This window comes from Aspergillus steynii (genome assembly GCF_002849105.1).
Source record: "Aspergillus steynii IBT 23096 chromosome Unknown P170scaffold_3, whole genome shotgun sequence".
Taxonomy (NCBI): domain Eukaryota; kingdom Fungi; phylum Ascomycota; class Eurotiomycetes; order Eurotiales; family Aspergillaceae; genus Aspergillus; species Aspergillus steynii.
In genome coordinates this window covers 3,594,239-3,616,394 of record NW_020194400.1, presented here as the reverse complement: position 1 = coordinate 3,616,394, position 22,156 = coordinate 3,594,239, and the positions used below count along the sequence as shown (strand labels likewise).

Genomic DNA, 22,156 nt, shown 5'->3' with positions numbered 1-22,156 from the left:
CTAACAGAGGAGGATTAATAATTATCCTATCTCTGTCCAGTGATTCCATTATTCATCTTTTATACAGCGTTTTTCTTATACATTTGATACTTCTTCGAGCATAATATCTAGGTTTCCCTTTGTCAGACCCGACATAGCAAAATAAATTAGAGGCTAGATAGATATACCATCTGCATGCTTTTGAGAATGGCTGTAGGTATAGGAATTCTGACTAGACTTGTCTATTCTGATTAGAATGCGAATAAAAGGCAGCAAATTAAACTTGAACAGAGCGATCAGATATACATTAGAGGAAATGTTTTTAATGCTTCCTAGAGAACTTGTCAATTTTATTTAGCAGGCTTAGATTAGGCTCGTATTTCTACTACAAAAAAAGAAAGATTTTAGGGGATTTATAATGACTCAGTATCAGTTTAACCCTGTAGGAGTCCAGGCCCACCATGTAATAACCCCCTTTGTAAACCACTAGTAACCTGACTGATTAAAGGCCTTGCTATTTCCACTTCCACCTATATTATGTATGGTTGGTAGCTTTCGCGCGCTATAGCTAAGGTCTTTTGCCTCTTTAACCAAACTAGACTAACTTAACAACAACTTAGCTGTAAGTTCTTTATTCCGCTAGTAGCAAAGTAGTCTTAGATAGATTTATACAGGAATCCTTCTGCCATTGTCTATTCTGTAGGCTTACAGAGCAGTATCCTTTCCCGCAAATAATATTAAAACATATTATATCCTGTCAAGTTGTTTCCAAGCATCTTTTTTCACTGAGAGCCAGGACACATCAAACCACACAAGGCTCTGGTTTCTTATAACCGCAGCTGTATTTAACATAACCATAAGAACACATCCTGAAAAAAGAGCATGTCAGTCAAAGTAGCAAATATTATTTAAGCTTTCTTACGTTATCCGGTGATTTAAAACAAGAAATAAAATATTTACTTTAAAGCTTAAAAGAGGAGGCCGTAAAACAAAAAGATCCAAAGTAATCAGGACGAAGTAATCCAAAGTTAAAACAGAGGTATACCGTGAAAACAAAATAATAGAACAAAGTCATTAATGAGCGCGGGAATATACATTAGCTGATCAGGCCATATGCTGGATTTATAGCTTCCTAGATCTCAGGAGCTCAATCAAACCGAATCTTTTTAGTCTTAGTTAATTCAATTTAATACTTATAATTACAGGTATAATCAAAAGAATTTCCCTTCTTTATCTTTATCCGGTCACCTCATATCACAGTCATCCGGTTTTATTTGGGCGGCAGAGGTGGTACACCTGGCTTTTTCACCCCTGTGGTATCGTATGCACCTCGACCCATATTAGTTTGAATTCCCTGAGTGGAAATTATTAATAAAAATTATATTTTATAAGCTATATTACCATTATTAGAAAAAGAAAAAAAAAAGAAAAATAAAGAAACCAAATACTTACTATATAACATGGTTGCATGCATGCATCAAGCAGCAATGCAGACATATAATAACATACTTTATATAGATACTGTAAAGTTATTTAAAATAATTTTCTATTAGCTGAGTATAAGATCTAGATCTCGCTCCTATCCCTGATTCAATTAACTCCGCAGGCTGATTAATTTCACGAAGTAGAATCAGCCATAATACAACCAAGGGCTTATCCTAATTAAACTAGAGAGATACAGAGTATTCTAGACCAGTAATAAACTAGAGCTACAAGAGAGAACTTTTACTAAACTACTATTACAGTATAACATTATATCTCATCATGTATGTTTTCTACCGCAGTAAGCTCTAGTAATTCCCATCTTTTTTTGAAACTTTCTCTCCCTTATCATTTCTAAGTACTCTAGACATCTTTTATGACCACATTCACTACAGTAAATACTTCCATAGATTACTCTAGTTCCTCTTCTGCATGCACAGTAAAATCCTCTCAGATACATATAAGGACTTCGTTCCACCCAGCTATTATTTGAGCCATCTCGAGCCCTCTGATCTGTTATAGGCTATAACATTATAAACACAATACCTGCAGTCCCTATATTATAAGCTTCTAAATTACATCTAGTGTGTGAAAAGGTTTCCCTTACTACTGGTTAACAAATAGCATATTCTTCTGACAATAATACTCTAGGAAATATAGAGCAAACTCTAATCAATATACGAATAGGGAGAAACAGTAGCTGATTTAAGGTCTGGGAAGTATCTTTCTTTAAAAAACAGGTGTAGGAGAGATAAAATAAGGAAGAGTTCTAATAACACCAGCACCAGAAATATAATTGCAAAAATAAGGAGGTTTATAATTATTATATGCATATTTCTAGACAAAATACTTAGGGCTATTTATGTCGTTTATTGCTTATAACTATTTTCACATATTAGGTACACAGATAGCACTAGAACTAAAAATAAAATTATAATTTTAGCTTAAGGCTTTATATTATTTATATTACTGTTTAAGACAGATTAAAATATTCTAGTCCCTGCCACATGCCAATAACTAAATCTCAAGTTTCTTCTTTCTTTTAGCCCTTCATAAGCCAGTCTTTTTTTATAATATCGTACTGTTACTCAAGTTTATCCCAGACTAGTTATAATATATATCCCTTAATATCCTGGAGTTTATATTTAAGAAGTTTTTAATCTTCCTCTGAAAGATCTGAGTCGCGAATACTTTTCGGGCATGCCACATAATAGGCTTTGTGGGGATAACCCTGGAAACAAGTATCAAGTATCATATGGTATTTTCTATGCCGAATAAAGATATAGGAGAATCCTGTAAAAAAAGATATTCTAAATATTTTCTTAGCTTTAATAACATTAATTAGCTGTTCTATTAGCTGGCCTGTTTTAGGCATTAATAAAACACTCTTGTATTTTATAATAATCTCTTTGGTTACCTTAAGAGCTGTTAGTCTTATATTATCTAAGATAGAAATAAAGGCTTTTAAGGATCTAACAAGGCTTGTCATGCAGAACATATTGGATCAAGGAGGATTACTATAAATAGAAATAGCAGAAATAATAGATTAGTCTGTGCCAAATTGCAGTAAGTATATACAACAAGGCTAGCATCTTTATATGTTAAGTTATATTTTTTATAGCTTAATTTAAATTAATCTATTCAAGATTACTAAATAGGGAAAGATCCTCCGAGGATCATCGTAGACTTTCTAAAAGCCAGTATGCGCGTTTATACCGAAAAAAAAAAAAAAGACACATATGATAATCTTATAGAGTATCTTAGTCATTTTTCTCTGCAGGACCTAAGAGCTTAAGAAATATATATCCTTATTATAATCTACAAGTTAATCCTATGTTGTAACTAGCGTAGTTTGAAATAGGTTAGTACTTAGTGAATCTCAGTTATATATTCCTGGTGTTAACTAGACCAAAAAAACTTATCCAATACCGGCCCTCGATTATCTAATAAATACAGAGCCATATTGACTTCTAATCCTACTTATATGGCCTCTTTATCTTACCTTAACTTAGCTTCTCTTTCCTTAGTTTACCTTAGTTTACTTTAGTTTACATTAACTTTCCTTAACTTCCCTTAACTTTCTTTAACTTCTCTTAACTAACTTTTTATTATCTTGTTTTCCCTTATATTTTCTTTTTTCCTCTTGATTTTTATCTTTTTTTCTTATCTTTCCTTACTTTATCTTATATTATCCCATACCAGCATTTATTCTCTTGCCTTCCCTTATATGATTTTTGATTACTTTTTACTACTTTTTATTACTTTACATAAACAATCTTCCCTATAAATATATATAGACTTACATGTCTTCTTACCACTCTTCAACTATCTGCTAGGAAAAGTTCTAATTTACAAGCTATGGGCCTTCCCTATAGTAAAAGGGTAGTATTTGATGACAAATACTTATAGACTACATCTAATAATATATAACAGCGGTTACTTCTTTCTACTTTTTTTCATTAACAGTTGCAAATATTTCCTTAAAATTCTTTTATTTCTATTTGATACCCTCAGAGAATATACCCAAATATATCATATAATCAGATCCTTAAGAAAAAAATTATTAGAAGCATTATAAAAAACAGTAAAAAGATAATACTTTCTATAGCTACAGAAACATCCTATTAGAAATAGCCTGATTTTACTATCAACGGGATAAAGGATAGGGTACTCTATATTATTAAAAAGTATTCAAAACCTCTGCCCCAGGGTACTAGCAAAGTATACATCAGATACATATAACAAACAAAGTCAGCTATAAAAAAGCTAATAAAACCTAAAGAGAACCTGAGCATAACAATAGTCTAAATAACAAACGCGATCACATGACAGGCGTCTATTTTAATAACAACAACAAAGGTATCAGCATATATTTTCTGACCAAATAGATAATCCTGTATATGGGCTTTTGCTGTCAGGCTAATTTTAAAAGAAGCAATTATACTAGAGCTATAACATCTGCCTGGCATTAAATTACTGGATTTGCGGGATTTTGGTAGAAAGGAAACAAGGGATTAAAATATGTACTAATCTGATATAGTTATCTATATTAGTCAGCTAATAAATTAAGACAGACTAAGAACATATACTGGTCTCTGACATTTATATTACTTTTTAATACTTATTTTGTCTCTATATTTTTATTAATTCAGAGTATGCTTTAGATCGGCTATCTGCCTTTTCTTTAGATAAAAGGTACTATCTTTATCCATTTATAATGTTCTATCGGAGTAGTCAAGAGCCAGTTTTAAATTCTTCTCGCTTGGGGTTCCTGAATTACTAATACCACTGCGGTCTGGGTTTCTTTATTATTTATTAAGCTCTTATATACGGCTCTCTGTTTCTTCACATTTAGTTGAATTACTCGGAAGGTTTTATTTATAATATGATAGATAGAGCCTCCGACAGTTTTTACTATATAATTTATAAGGGCCTTCGCATAAAACATATTTTAGAATTATTTAATTATAATTACTATGGCAATAGTCTTCCGTGATGTATTTTGCACATTTCTGAACATTCTTGTACTAGAATGCTTTATGGCTAATCTCCTGACAGTTGTAGCATTATATTGGTTATGGTCAGTGTTTGAAGACTTTGGTTATATCAGATTCTTTTCTGGCGTGAAAGGATCTATAGGTTTTGTTGCTCTTCTTTCTGCTAAACCATACAATCTTAGTAATAGTGGCTTTATTCTTCTCGCTGAAGGCTGCAGCAGTTCCGGCTCGGATCTTATAATTTTTATTTAATATTATGGTTCTATTGACACTATTAACCTTGATCGGGTAAAGCTCATCTTAAAATATTCGGGCTTTTTTATTAATCTTTGCTTCCGCCACTTTTTTAACCAGTTGGTGTTCAGCTTCATCACAGCACGCTATTCTTATTTAGTTTGTGTTTTTTAATCTACCGTGATAACGCGATAGCGCCAGTGCGTGTGGTTTTCTATTATTCAGATCTCTATTTTAACCACCGCCCGGATAGGTGCTACGGAAATCTTTTCTTTTTTATTATTTACTATTTTTAAGGTATCTATTATGTAATATAATATATTAAGGAAGATAGCCGGTACCATATTAAATCTTAATCCGTCCAGTGACTCCGCGGTAGAACCATTTATTAACCGCTTAGGAACCTTAACCGCCCAGCCCACCCGCATCTATCAGAAACACCTCGTCCGCGGACAGCTTGTTAAAGAACAAATACAATAAGATTTAATAAATAACCCCTGGATACTTTCGGGTATTAAACTTTTGTTTTTTATTAATAAGCTAATAAGTTATTGCTGTCCCTGGTCCGAAAACAGAACCAAGAGATACCTATACAGGAGATGTAGCCGCGGGAGGCCACAGGCTTAACTAAGGGAGAATATTATCTCACTAAAGAAATGCGAGATACATTAAAAACCTAGTAAATTTCTCATTATTTCATAAGTTATTAATTACTTTAAAGCTCCAGAGGTTACATGAATATAAGCTATATTATATATTTAGAATAATCAAGTCCTTCACTCATATTAAATCAGTAAGGTCATATAAATCAGTAAATTATTATTCTGTGCCAAGCCCTCTAAACTACCACAACCGGGAAGTTATGCGATTTTATTTACTATACATTCCCGTACACTATCTAAAATAGAATTCTCGGAATATTACAAAAGAATTAGCATGGGGTTTAGGAGACAAGCAAGAGTCCCTAGGGATAATACTAGTTTTAAATTTCAGTATAATGAAAGATGCCCAGGAAAACACCATTGTTGTTAATTATAAGATACTGAAGTGCCTGGCTCCCAATGGCTAACTCGTAGACTAAATAGATAGCAAGTGACTGACGGCCACTCACTGGTCTGGTAGGTAGACTGCCAGATCACGTGTTGGGTTTCAATTCTTGTCCCATAACCTGCCAAGAACATCAAACAATGTCAATAGTATACTTATAAAATATCTACATATATTACTATCTGGTTATTCCATACACATTACTGTAAAATAAGGAGCTTTAGGATCTTGGCGGGTTTCTGGTAAACCCATGGGTACCTAAAAAGCAAAATATGGCAAAGTCTACCAGTAGGTATGACCGTGTGAGTTTTATCATGTGGACGTATTTACATGGAGGGGATTTCGAAAATAGTAGGATAATTGCCCCTCTGTGAGAAATATGTTAAAAAAACTTATTTAAGGCAAATATAATTATATCAGGCGCCAAAGCCGATAACTATATATAACAGAACTTGTGAATAGCCCCTTTATTACTTTAATATTCCCAGAGTGACGCTAACGCGTTAAAAAAAGATTACTACCAGTTTATACTAAAGAGAATTATACCCTAGGCTTTAACACAATAATTTGCAGCACATCTCTTAATCATCCCTACTATTTTTGAGATATCTAAGATCACAAAATAAAGGGATATCAACACAACTACCAAGTTCAAAAGTCCAAACATTGTCTAAATTTGGCAAATAAGTTTAATATGCACTAATCACAATAAGAGAAGATTACGCGAAAATATAATAATACTAGTAACTATATTAACCCCATGCTTGAACAAATACACCACTAACTGAATTAGATCTCAGATAATAAAAATATCCAGCTTACATCTACTAAAATAACAGGAGAAAACAATTTTAAATACAAACAGTTACCAAATATTTATACAGTTATAGTCAACAAGGGCAGTGGATTTAGTTATACTTAAATTACTAGTAATAGTAAGGACCCGATAATTATTTACACCAGTCGCGGAGCTGCTAGATATAAACAGGCAGAAATTTTATTAGGCCAGACATATATACTTTATAGATACCCGACTGTCCTGTATATTCACCCTCAGTCTTAAACCTCCCGCGACAGCATCCTCTCTCTTATCCTATCAACAACAAATCTTATAAGATCTTGACACATCTCCCTTAGTATCTTAATTATTAATATTTCATTAATATTATTTAGTACTCGGATGGCTAACTACTGTAGTCCTGAATACTGACCAAAGAAGTCAACAAGGTCGGTTGGTTACAGGTATATGCGATAGACTGGGGTGTCTTAAAATCATTAGTTCAGCTATCAAAAAAAAATTATATTTTCCAGTTACATATTTAAGTTTAGCAAGATATCTTAGTAAAGGCTTCTGAATACTATTAATACCTATAAATATTTTATTATTTCCTACTATCTCAAGATTATCTGAAGATAGTTTTTTAACTTAAGTATTCTAAGTTAGGTTCAAGTTATAAATAGGATATATAATATGAAAAGCTCTGGACAGTATATCCACAATTTATTAAGGATATTACGTGCTCGTGTTTTAGGTAAATTCTGACATATTATACTAGGATCCATCTCTACAAGCATTAAACACTTTCCGATATCTCGCAGCTGGTCGCCACTCAGGGGAAATATACTACCTAAAAATTATACCCGTGTTTTATTAAGATACTTAATAAGTTTTGTATTAGTTAAATTATAAGACATCAGGATAAGAGTAAGATAAGGTCAGATGAAGTAGCGTGAGGTAAAATAAAGTGAGGTAAAGTGAGGTGAAGTGAGGTAAGATGAAATAAAATAAGGTAAAGTGAGGTGAAGTAAAATAAAGTGAGGTAAAGTGAGGTGAAGTAAGATGAAATAAGGTGAAGTAAGGTGAAGTAAGATGAAGTAAGGTGAAATAAGGTGAAGTAAGGTAAAGTGAGGTAAAGTAAGGTGAAGTAAGGTGAAATAAGGTAAAATAAGGTAAAGTGAGGTAAAATAAGATGAAATAAGATGAAGTAAGAAAAAGTAAGACAAAATAAAATGAGTTAAAGAAAGTTAGATAGAAATAAATTACAATAAAGAAAAGTAGAATAAACTAAAGAGAAGTTAAGAAAACTAAGAAAAAATAAAGAAAGATGAAGAAAAGTGAGGTAAATTGAATTAAGGTGGGGTGAACAAAAGTGATGATATGGCAACAGTCAGCTGAAAAGTAATTGCCACCGGAATAATGTTCGTCCCTTCCGGTTACTTGGCGAGATACTTGCCAACCATTTTGTATTAGAAGTCTACTCATTCCTACCTATAACCCAGTGGCCAGGTTGAAACCTATAAGTCTATTTATACCTCTATTTCAATAAATTTATTATTAAAATTAGGATAGTCTCTCAAGGGCAGATAGGGCACGTATAATATAACTAAATAACTCCACGAAAGTGTTTAGCTGGCCAGGTAATTGTGTATATCTTTCCTTCATATTATTAGTCTCAAACTTATCCTGTAAATAGGGACAAAGTGGGAGAGACTGTCTTAGTTAAATATACTTATAGTGCCCGGATCACAAATAAATAAGATATTCTGAAGAAATTCCAGTCACAGACTACCTGTCTTTGTTGTTTAGTTAACAAGATAGAAGAACCAGCTAACCCCCCCGCTATTATACTCCAGCACCTTAATAATAATCTCTATAATACATCAGCTTCTCAAAGGCTTGCGACTGCCGAGATAAAGTATATATCTAAGAGGGTCCTTCAAGCCCTCGCCGTCCTTCATAAGCACAGCTATATACATACAGGTTCAACTCCATCATCTTATCTTGAAACTTCGCTTACTAATACTTTTAGTAGATATAAAATTAAACAATATCCTAGTTAATTATAGAAGCCCTAACCTCAAAACTCAGTTCACAAAAGTTCAACTAGCAGATCTGGAAAATACAATCCATATTAAATCTGAGTTTTACAAAAACCATAATTTAATAAATACCCCATTTTAACAGAGTCCCAAGACATAACTTGGTCTGCAGTGGGGCCCAACAACTAATATTTAGTCATTTAGTATATTAGTACTTCTTCCTCTGACTTCCTATCTAGCCAGTGCTGACATCGTCCTACAAAGGTTATTTCATTAATATAGGACAACAACTTCTTTATTTTTAAACCCAATGTGCCCCAGGAATATAATAAATACAAGTTAAAGATACTTGCCAAGTACCACACTTACTTCGGCCTATATCCTTCGTCTTACTCCGATTTGGCTGATAATAAGACTTTAGTAATACTTTTATATATTATAGAGAGCGTTTCTCCTTCCGATATTAAATCTTTTATAAATATTAGCAAAGATAAAATCTCGACTCAGGATAAGAAGTTTATTTTAAAGATTATAAAACTTAACCCTTAGGACAGGCCGACTGTAAATAAGCTTCTAGCTGATAAATGGTTTTACAAAAGTTAAACCTTTTGTTGGTTGCCGTCTTAATTATACAACAGAACCCCCTTTACTAACCCCTAAAAAATAAGGGTATACTTCTTGTTTATTAGACATTACTTAAGTTAGAATCATCAATCATTATTCTTTTATAAATCATAGATAAAACGCCCTTTTTTCCAGTTCACTATACTGGAATTTTCTTATACAAAGACTATAAGGTAAAACAAGAATTCACTGCGATAATGTGGTTCTATCCTGAATACCACGAATTATCTTGTGCTATAAAAAGCTGGCCCGAATTTTATACGTAAAAGAATAAAAAGAAAATACCCCTATATAAACAGACATCGGTGGTATTTTAATATAGAAGTAAACTTACATGGTATAAAATTAAATAAATAATTAATCTATTATACTAAATCATCTTCTGGTGTATCTTCGAGATTATATTCTATATACCAACTTTATAACCATTCCTTTAAACATTTTAAAGGCCCAGGTTAATCTAAAAATATTGTATAAAAACCTTAAATCTTGTATAAAGCTCCTTTAAATCCACGTGCTGGGTACTAGATCTCTAAACAACATCAACAGAAAATATAAAACAATATAAATTTGCGGTTAATATCTTCTTAGCATAGCACTTTTTTGGCTTTCTTAATTTAATCAGCCGGACCGGTTTCTTGTCTAGTCCTTGAGTTTGGTAAGAAACTAACCTTATTATACTGAAAGTTTCTACTCCTAGTCCGAAGCTGTATCTAGATTATACAAAAAAGCTGTATTTAATCAAGACTCTACTATATTTAGTTGATTTCATCCCGTCTCCGTTGTGCGATAACATGTCGGCCCTTATCCTAAAAAAGTATTATTTCCCCCCCAGTTAACTACCTCCTTTTTCTCTTCTAAGTTTAGCTACCTTATTCAGGACATAAAAGCTAATAGTAATCTTAAATAAGATAAAATAAACCGCAAGCAGCAATTCACAGGTCTGCTATTTACAGAGTACATAAAGCTGCCCTTAATGCTTGTATTAAAACAGATGGCTACAGGATATTATATACAGTGAAAGGTCAACTGGCGCGAACTAAGAAATATCCTGATAGTATAGCCTCTTTTATTCGCGTCTTCTCAGTTTTCCAGACCGAGAGCTGGCCTTATTATGTAATTTAGTTAAATAATAGACTTAAAGAGATAACATATTTTAGTCTAGGAAGTGAGCTATAATCTTAGACTATAATATTACCTCTATTTCCTTCAGCCGCACCAGCAGCGTATTCTTGTCTAATATATATAATTTTTGTTTCCCTGGAATATCCGCAGTATAAGGCCGAGACAGCATTAGTCTAGGCTCGGGTACGAAAGTAAAGAAATATACTAGTTTCAGACCGGAATTAGAATTAATTATGAGGAGAGCACTCCCGCGGAGACCCTGGATAGCACCAGAATAATAGTATAAAATAGAAATAGAAGCGTCCAGAGGATCAGAACAAGGCCTAGTTAAAAATCTCTGTTTTTTTTTTTTTCTGATCTAGTTATTCTATATTATAGAAAATTATGTTCTAATTTTAGTAATTGTCGCTGTCTCGAGCTAAGCAAAACTGCTTTTTACATAACACCGCAGCGGCCCTTGTGCTTGTCCGGATAGCTCCTTACTTCCATAATAATGGCGGTATAACCACAGCTATTGATGGATAACGCGCTAGGCTATCAGAACTCAGCATTATTTAAGTATTAGAACATTCAGGAGTAAAGTACATAATTAATAAAAAAGATAAGCTAGATAGGCCTAACTTGTTTTCAGCAGTACTGAAAACTCTAGCTGGCTCCGGAGTATTATTTACCCAGGGGCATAGATTCTTATATAGGTTAGATGTCTGATAGTGCTCTGTATCCTTTTTACAGTCGCCAGGGTGCATACTGCCAGAGAAACAAGGGCCTGTGATATATAATTTTTTCTTGGCTAATTCTTGTTCGGGATTGCCCACTGCAGATTAATTGCTAAGGGCATTATTCGCTTGTTCAGGTGCGGGTGCTGGCGCGGTCACACAGGACACGGAGGAGAATCAGGGAGTCTCCATTTCTGTATCAGGAACAGCATCTGGGAAAAGAAAGTCAGACAGTGAAATATTAATAGCCAGCTTTTATAGAGTGTTATACTAACTTACCAGGTAAGCCATTTTCTTGTATACCAGGATAAATATTATCAGGATAGTTTATTTCCGCAGGACAAGAGTCTAGTATCATAAAGACTTCCGATAGTACTGGCTCTAAAAAAGCCAATATAGATCTTTCACTATCTAACAGAATTTCACAGGCAGCTGGCATAGTTATTATTACTGCGGGTTCGACATCTTCCGTTATTAGAGGCTGAGTGAAACCATATATATTATTAATCTTGATATTAAATATGTTCTATTTATAAGTTATACCAGTCAGCGGCGGTGCCTGTCCTAGATATGCCTTAAACAATCTTAGATAGAAGTTAAACCCAGCAGAAAAAACATCTTAGAAGTATTAAGAAGCTTAAGATAAGATATAACTAGAGATCACTTTTCTCGCACTAATAAATAATAGCAGCTGGCGACTTAGGCTATAGTAGAATTTAATTTAATTAAGATCCACTCTTATTTCCTAGAAAAGTAATTAGACAGAGCGGAGGTAAATTATAATAAAAAACAATTTTAAAAAGAGGTCAGCCGGCCTTTATAACACTTAAATACTACTAGAGCGTGCTGGCTAGGAATCATGCAGTATATCAGCTTATGGACCCCGTACGACCGAGAACTATAATACCACTGCCTAGTTGATCCTACTCCCTGTTTGTGTTAGGTGATCACTTAGGAATATTCCGGGCAAATTTAGCCGAACCGCCTTATCAAAGGGCGCCTTGGGTTTGTAGTACCTACTATATAAGAGTATCTTGTTCTTCATTTTGTAATATTGTAGTCTTCTAAACCCCTTAGCTGACAATTGAAGGATCAGGGAAAAATTAGTAAAAAAAATCCCTTAATACAAGCAGTAGTCTACAGGCCACCGGTCACGCAAACCGATCAGGCAAGGCAATAATTTTATAAATAGTTAAGATGCCTCAGCTCAGCGGCAAGAGCTGCTTAAGGCATTTTTACGGTTGGCCAGTAAACTAGAGCGGGTCAGGTAAATAATTTGCTTATGGCTCTTAATCAGGGGTCGGTTAAACTAGCAAAGTGACTGTATTAGGGTGCTATATGGTATTCTTAAACCGAAGTCAGGGACAAAGAATGGCTAACAGCCTAATATTACTATTCACATGCCCAATTATCGAGCAGTCCGAAGATAATATATACACTGGTTAAAACAGCGGCCACTCACAGCGTATAGTATAAAACAAAGAATGCATTAAGTCATACAGGGCAGGGAAATAAAAGATAATCCGGATAGCTTATAAAACCAGACAGTCTGTCCCCTTCTAATTTCCGCGAGTGGAGAAGCAGGCTATATCTAAGGCGCAGAGTTTTCAGCTGGCAAGAAGCTATATCAGCCAACCAAAGAATAGCACCGGCGAGGCAAAATAGGGACGGGGGAAGAGTGTGGAAAAGAAGAGAGTGATAGTTAAGCAATGCACTGCGGCTTTATATAAATAATAGACATCGCGAGGCGGGCGGTGGGCGATAGCAGATCCTGTCAGGGTTTAGCAGGATGCGCCAAACCCGGTACAAACAGGCTAAACCACACAGGGACGGGCGCGATACTGGATCCGGCGCGGGCCCCAGGGGCGCTAAACCCGAAGGAGGGGGCGGCCGAATCGGGCGGCGACTCAGCAAATCGCAATTCTACTCTAATAATTTATAAATATTAAATAAGACCTATAAATAGCTTTAATAAAGTTATATTAAACTTAGTATAGATTATTTACTTCGCTTATTTTAAATGATTTTACTTCGGTATAAATATTTTCCTATAATAAAATATATAAATTAATTAAATATTTATTTTGCAGATTTTTAAATATATAATATTACTTAATAATATCGCGTTTTCTTGATTTATTAGTGGGAGCTAGTTTTATTTGAAGGATCTGTAATACATAATATAGGGTTTTTTTATCAGATACTAAAACCCTATTAGCTAATAATATTAAGTTCTTAATTAGAAGTAAAATTAGGGCTAAGCCCTTATCTATGTGGTAATATTCTTGAAGCGCTAATTTATAATTATATAAAAAATCTTGATAAAGCACTTAATTATTTTAGATTAGATTAATAATTAATCTAGTATTCCTATTAAGGTCACATAGTTCCGGGTAACTAGGCTGTACAGATTAATCAGGCATAGTTATGTGACTGGGATTAATAAATTCCTAAATATATTTATTTTTAGTAATTATTTTAATTATATTAAACCAGTATATTTAGTTATATAACTAGTTTAATTAAAAATTAAGCTTTATATCTATGTTAATAAGCTTAAAAAATTAATAAAATAATTTAAATCACTTAACCTTTATTTCATCTTAATTTCACCTTATTTTCACTATATAAATCAATAATAAAAGTGAAAGTTTAATAAAGTAAAAGTAAATTAAATAAGTAGGGGTTAATTAAATCAGATAGGTAAATAATTTGCTGCAATAGTAAATAAACAAGTAATTAATTAATTCGTGTGTGTATAAATTTAATTAATAAATCAATAAAATAATTCAAATCAATTAAACACTTCAGACGGGTAAAATAAAATACTTAAAGTAAATATATAAATTAAATAAATTAAATTAACATAAGTAATAAATAGTTCACTGCAGTAATGAGTAATCAAATAATTAATTTATATATAGATTAAATTTAATTAAACAAACAAATAATTAATTCAGGTGTAGGTGTAAATTTAATCAAACATATATAAATTTAATCAGATAGGTAAATAATTAATTTATATATATGTATAAATAGTAGAAACAAAGGGCTAGACCGGGCTTATAACTATTAGATAGGATAAGTAGATCATATAGGTTAAATAAAAATTTTAAATAGCTAGATAGAATAAGGAAAATTAATTAGTTAAATAAAGTAAATAGTTCACCTAGACTATCTAGATCTAAAATAAATAGACTAAAGGTCCTACCATTCGCTATGTATATAGATAAGTAAAATTAATTAAATGAATAAATAAAATTTAATTAAATAAATTAAGTAAGTAAATCAACTTAATAAAAAGAATAAATTAATACAGGTCATTAATTACATATTTATAGATAATTAAATTAGGGCTAATTTAATCTGGTCCTAAGCAAATATTACAAACATAAAATTATTAGATCCTTTTAAGCCTTTATTTATAAGTTATATTATTAATCTAGGTCTTTAAGATTAATCTCATAGATTATTATTAGATTAATATTTAATTATTTAAATAATTAAATGATCAAGATTTTATAATTAGAATAATTAGAATAATTAAGATTTAATACATAAATTATAATAAAATCATTTAAATAGTATCAGAATAACTAGGGTAGTAATATTCACTTTATAGCTTATAAAATAAATAGGCAAGATATTCTAGATCTTTTATATTAATCATCTAAACAAAGCTATTAACTACAGTGGTTAAAATAAATTTTTAATTTCCTAAATAAGAAATTTATTAAATTATGTTTTCTGATTTCCATAGGATTCTAGTAATCGGTGATTTTCTAATTAGGAAGGTAAGCTAGTCTAAAATAGGAAATTCTTCAGAAATTTTTCTTTTTTTATTTTCTGCTTATATTAAGCTTAGTTTTATCTCACTTCTCCCATACAATTTGGTAGTGGAAGTGAGAGTTCAATAAAGTGAGAATAAAGTCGCAGTAAATTTCGGTTGTGGGGCTAAATCAGGTGATTCTGATGAATCAGGTGATGTCAGGTGACCCCAATTGACACTTTTTATATCTCTTAACATGTAGCAGGCAGTCCGTAGGCGTATCGCAGGCGTCCTGAACTCCTTGGTACATCCATTTAAGGGAACCAAGTGCCCAGAATAGAACCTTCATGGCTGCCCCTTACAATAAGCTTATATTAAATACAAGATAAATTTTTATATTAAATAAGAGTTTTAAATAATAAATATATAAATTAATAATTTTTTTAATATAATATAAATTTAAAATATTCTAATTTAGCTTTATATTAGGCTGTAAGATCTTAATATATTAAATATTTAATTAAATTAATTAATTCTTTTTAAATAGGCAGGCAAGATAGTACTAGTAGTTTATTTATTTAGTATAATAAATTTAAATAAATAATATTTTGGCTTAAGTAAACTTAATAATAATTTATATTTTTATAATAAATTATTTTATATTTTATATAATAAAATAATTATAAATATAATAGTCTTTTATTAGAACAGGTTTAAATCTTATATATAAATAAAAATTATAGTTAATAAAAAATAGGCTAATCTTAATTAAATTAAAGTATATAATATTTAGAGAAAACTTAATTAAAAAAAACTAGATACTCTAGTTATCTTATAAATAACTTATATAAATTTAGAAATATTATTTTAATATAATATTTATTTATTTAATCTAGCTATTAGTCTTAGAATAATATATAATTAATAATTTATTTATAATATCTAGGTATTAGGTTAAATACTTTTAAAATTTAGTAATAAATTAGGATTTTTAATCTAATATAATAGTTTAGGGCAGACTATATAGCTTTTATATATATTATATATATATTATAATTATAGCAGGTATATTAATAATTAAGTTATAAAAAATTAAGTACTTTATTTTAATTAAATAATTTATAATAATTAAAATAATATTATAATTTTGGCTCTCAGGTAAATACATAGTAAAATCTATAAAAATATTTTATTAAATATATTTAAATATAAATAAAGGTTTTAAGATATTTTACTTAATTTTATAAAATAAAGTATTTTAATAATAGATTTAGTAATTTTAGATTTATTAAACTATATATTAGTATATATTAGGCTAGAAGTATTTATAAGTAAAAAATTTATATATATAATTTCTTCTAGAGTATTGAGATGCAGGCTTATTATATATTAAATAAATTAACTTAATTTAGAGTTTATTATTTTTAGAAATTTATAAATAGTTTTTATAAAATAAAAAACTATTTTATCTTTTATAAATAACTAAAATAATTTTTAAATAATAATCTTTTTTTATAATAAAGATTTTCTGGACTTTATACATTAGATTATTTTTTTATATATTTTTCTTAGATTTATCCGGATTTTAGATAATAATTATAAGTTTTATTTATTTTTAAAGATAATATTTTAGTAGATTTAAATTATAAGGGTAAGTAGGGTCGGAGGTTTAAGAATTTTTACTAAATTAGATTTAGGTTTACTAATATTAAGGTTCTTATTGTCAAGGTGCAGGCTGGCGGGTTGGTAGAGTTGGTACAACAGGGGCAGATAGGGCAGGTAGTCTGGCAGGATCAGGCAGGCTAGATTTATAAGATCTTTAATTATTATTATAATTAGGCTATATATAGGATAATAAATAAGATATAGCTTAAAAAATTATAATAAGATTTTTAATTTTAATAATTTTATCTAATTTTAGTAGGCTTAGTAATACTTTTAGGTTTATATTATAATAATATATTTTTTTTTATAATTAAATTTTATTAAGGCTAAAAAGGGCTAAACTTATTAAAATACTAATAATAATAATTTTAAATAATTTATTTAATATACTCTAGATAACTAGCAGGTTTAATAATAAAATTTATATATTTAATCTATTTTATAATATATATTAAATAAGGGTAGTTACAGCTATAATAATTTTAAAATAAATTAAAAATATTTTTAATTTTTTATTTTTTAAGTTTATTAATTTTAATCTAAAATAAAAAAAGATTTTATTAATTAAATAAGATATCTAAGCTAGCAGAAATAAATAGGCTTATATTAAATATAAAATAAATTTTTATATTAAATAAAAGTCTTAAGTAATAAATATATAGATTAATAATTTTTTTAATATAATATAAATCTAAAATATTCTAGTTTAGCTTCTTACTAGACCGCAAGATTTTAATATATTAGATATTTAATTAAACTAGTTAATCTTCTTTAAATAGACAGGCGGGGTAATATTAATAGTTTATTTATTTAATATAATAAGCTTAAATAAATAATATTTTAGCTCAGGTAAATTTAGTAATAGCTTATATTTTTATAATAAACTATTTTATATCTTATATAATAGGGTAATTATAAGTATAATAATTTTTTATTAGAATAAATTTAAACAAATAATATATTACTAGACTTATTTTTATTACTCTAATTATCCCAAGATAATAATAATAATAACGCTATTATTACTAATAATTATAATTACTTTTATTCTAATAATACTACTGTTAGCGATCATTCCAACAGTTATAATAATAATCCTGCTATATACAATATTACTAAGGAAAGGTCTACCGCCTTTATTAATAATCTAACTATTAATAATAATCTTACTTAATAAGTATTTCTTTCTTTTTAATATAGCTTATTCTTATTCCCCTCTTAAGTTTCTCTCTTAATATTTACTTACCTTGCTCTGTAGGCATTCGCTTTATTTCTTTATCTATATATTACTGCACTAGTTATATTAATAGTCTCTTTACATTCCTATATCAACCAACATAGTCGCTCTACAATACTATTATTCCGTTTCTTCAGCGCTCCGCCTCATCAATCTTAAGATAGGGGATCAACCTTAGCATATGAATGAATCAATCATCTTGACAAGCCAAAATCGCGCGTCTTAACACTGCAGCCTACCCTGCCTGACCCTGTCGTACCAACTCTACCAACCTGCCAGCCTACACCTTGATAGTTTAAATAATTTTATTATGATTTATATGTTAAATCTTAATTGTTCTGATTATTCCGATTATAAAATCTTGATTATTTAATTATTTAAATAATTAAATATTAATCTAATAATAATTTATTAGGTGAATCTTAAAGGCCTAAATTAATAATATAACTTATAAATAAAGGCCTAAAAGGATTCTATAATTTTATATTTAATTTATTTACTTAGGGCTAAATTAAATTAGCCCTGATTTTATTATCTATAAAAATATATTTAACAACCTGTATTAATTTATTCTTTTTATTAAGTTAATTTACTTATTTAATTTATTTAATTAAATTTTATTCATTTATTTAATTAAATTTTATTCATTTATTTAATTAATTTCACCTATCTATATGCATAGCAAATAGTAAGACCTCTGGTCTATCTATTTAGATCCTAGGTGGTCCAGGTGAACTGTTTACTTCATCTAAACTAATCAATTTATTTATTCTATTAGTTACTTGAAATTTCTATTCTTCCCACGTGACCTACCTACCCCATCTGACAGTAATAAATATAGGTTGGCGGCCGCGAGGCTAAGTAGGTACTAAGATTACGGTCTTAATATCTAAATAGTTTAAGGCTTGGTGGCTAGGGTCCTGGACTTTAGGCTATTAGGCTTTTGCTTATAAATCTAGTATATAGGCTATAGATATAAGTATCTTAGATATTGCTCTTATATTATAGTGCCTCTGACCTAGTTAGTGCTGATATAAAGGGTTAGTAGCTGCTTGTGCCCCCTGACTGTGGATTTGTGCCCTTTATGGATTGGAAGCTCTAGTGGCCATAAAACATACCGTATATAACCAGTTATGCCTCCGAACTAGGTTGCAATATCCCGGGTAGAGGAAGTACTATCCGCTCTACCCTGAACGCGTAATACAAGTAAGTACCTATAATTTAAGCGGCCGGTTTCCCTTCTACCTATAATATACTTCTAAATATAGTTCTATAATATATAAGCGGTGTATTTGATTTTACCACAAAATAAAGATATTGCTAAACAGATCTGGTTTAGACCATACTAAATTTAACACCCCCTAATTCAAGGATAACAGCTAATGCGCACTATAATAAAATATAAGAAACTAGGCAAAAACCCTAATATTAAATAAACAAAAAAATAAAAACTAATACAAGGTTATATTAATAAAATAAGTTTAGTATATTAAGTTAGGGCCCAGAAGCTATTTTATCTAATTAAACTTAATATTATTATATAATCTAATTCTCTTAAAACATATTAGTAATAAATAAATAAATATAGTCCCTTAGCTATACCCAGTGGGACACTAGCTGACTTCTTATTTAACTAATACTGATTCTAAAAGTACCTGCTTGCCGTTAGAGTCAACGATATTCTGTAATACTATTTAAAAACACTATTATAGTAGATCTGACTTTGTCTGCGGCTGAATATAAATTTATTTTATATTTTTAGCAATACTAGTTTCTTTATTTTTTATAGGGTCGATAAATCATCTCAAGGATATTACGGAGGATTCGGTTATAATCTGAGCAGGTTCTCGGGTGTTATATGTATTCTATAACTATTAGGTAGAATCCTTGTATCACACGGATATAGTGTCTATCCACAGACATAGATATTACTTTCTTATAGTATATACTGTTAACTGAAGAGTATAATTCTGAAGTAAGAGGATAAATAATAATGCCCCACTGAGAGTATAATCTTTTGGTTACACACTGACAGAAAATAATCACTAGTAGTTTAAAGTGGTAAAGGAAGTTAATTATAAGATTAAATAATTTGTTTGTTATGTGTTATTTTTTTTAGGCTTTTATGGTATCTATCCTCTTGTTTATAAATAAAGGAAAGAGATTAATAATAATAATATCATGTAATATAAAGCCCAGAGGTTCTAGAATCTGCTATAGCTGGTATAATATAAATAATTTTTGTATTATATCATCCCATAAAAGATAGTCCTAATCGCTTGGATTAAGTAACAAGATAGCAGGAAAATTTAAGATCCTACAAAGTAAGCCTATAAAATTAGATAGGCCTTTACCTCCCCGGCCTTTCCTTCTTTATAGTTCTCGTGCTGGTTAAAAATACGGGTTATCAGCTTCCAGGCGGGTTATTCTTTAGTAATTATCCAGGTAGGGACACTGTAAGGATCCATATGGGACCCTCCCAAGGATGCTTAGTCAGAACAGGTGCTTAGTCATAGCCTAGTGAATACACAATAAAAATATATTCTCGCCGGGGTTCCCCTGAATCCCAGTAATAATACTTTAAGTAGAATATACTATATATTTAATATCCCTAGCCAATTACTTTCACACTGTCTTACCCTTAAGGCACTAAGATATTTAATTTTATAACTTTATTATTTATATCTAATTAAAATAGCCTATTAGCAAAATAACTAGTAAAAAGAAAGAAACTCGCGGATAAAACATTTAACTATTTATTAAGCTAACTTGCGAAAAAGAATTTTCGCAGACTTAGAAAATCCCAGAACTAATAAAACCTCGCGAGACTACTAAAAAAAAACTATTTAATAATAAATTAGAACTCTCGCGGGTAAAAAAACTACTAATCTTAGATATAAAAATTATTTATAAATAAATTATATTATTAAAAAAACTTCAGAAACTCCAGTATACTTTAATATTATTTTTTAAAAAATATATTTAGATAGAGAATTCAGAGAAAGTTATTTCTTTTATAAAAAAAAAATCTAGCTTAAAAATTAAGCTTTCTAATAAAAATAATAATACTTAATATATAATTATACTATTTACTAAGTATTTATTACCAGATAAGAATTAACTGTGAAAGTAAATAATTAAAAAAATAAAAATAAAATAAAAGTAATAATTATATATTTAGATTATATACTAAGTGATCTTTAAAGAAATAATTCTTTAAATAATTATTACTTATAAAAATAAAGAGGCTTTTATAAATTTTTAAAGGATTAACTAAATAATCTAAAAAATTATAAATAAAATATCTAATCTAAGATATTATATTTTAAATCTCGTGAGAATAAGGATAATTATACTTATTTTTAAAAATAAAAAAAGGCTAAGTTTAAGCTTAAAGATAAAATAAAAAAAATAAATTATTTATAATTTTATTTATTTTATAAAATATTTAATTAGAATTTTAAATAAAAGATTTATAAATAACCTAAATTCCTAAAATTAAAGTAGGAATTAATCTTACTAATCTTATATTTATATTCTTTTGTGAAAGGCTACTAACTAGGACCTAAGAAAAACCAGTAATTAAACTTATAAAACCTAAACTTAAGCTAAAATTATTTAGGATAAGAGTTTTTAGGATTTGTAAGAAATAATTAGATATAGAAAAACTTGCTTAAAATCTCGTAAGAAAAGTTATTTAATAAAAAAGTAAATCCCGCGAAAAAGTAAAATAATCTATTATAGATTAAGTACTTTAATTATAGTAAGCTAGGCTATAAAGTATTTAATTACTAGTTAAAAAAATTAATATGATTTTAAGGCCTCCTAATAAAAGATATTAGCTTATTATAAATAGGTAAGAAAAAAAGACTAAAGAAACTACTTTTTATAAAATTTTTATTAATAAAGTTACAGGGATAGCCGGTATCCCAGAATTTTATAAAATAAAATAAGATAATAC

The 22,156-nt window shown here is 29.6% G+C and overlaps 1 protein-coding gene across 1 annotated transcript; it reads right to left on the bottom strand.

The window, feature by feature from the left end:
• Positions 1-2,617: 2,617 nt before the first annotated feature.
• Positions 2,618-2,965, bottom strand: P170DRAFT_354591 (uncharacterized protein; the record flags this gene model as incomplete). Its single annotated transcript, XM_024844042.1, has 1 exon — positions 2,618-2,965. A coding segment is annotated over one exon (348 nt), but the record flags the coding sequence as incomplete, so codon positions are not given.
• Positions 2,966-22,156: the final 19,191 nt, after the last annotated feature.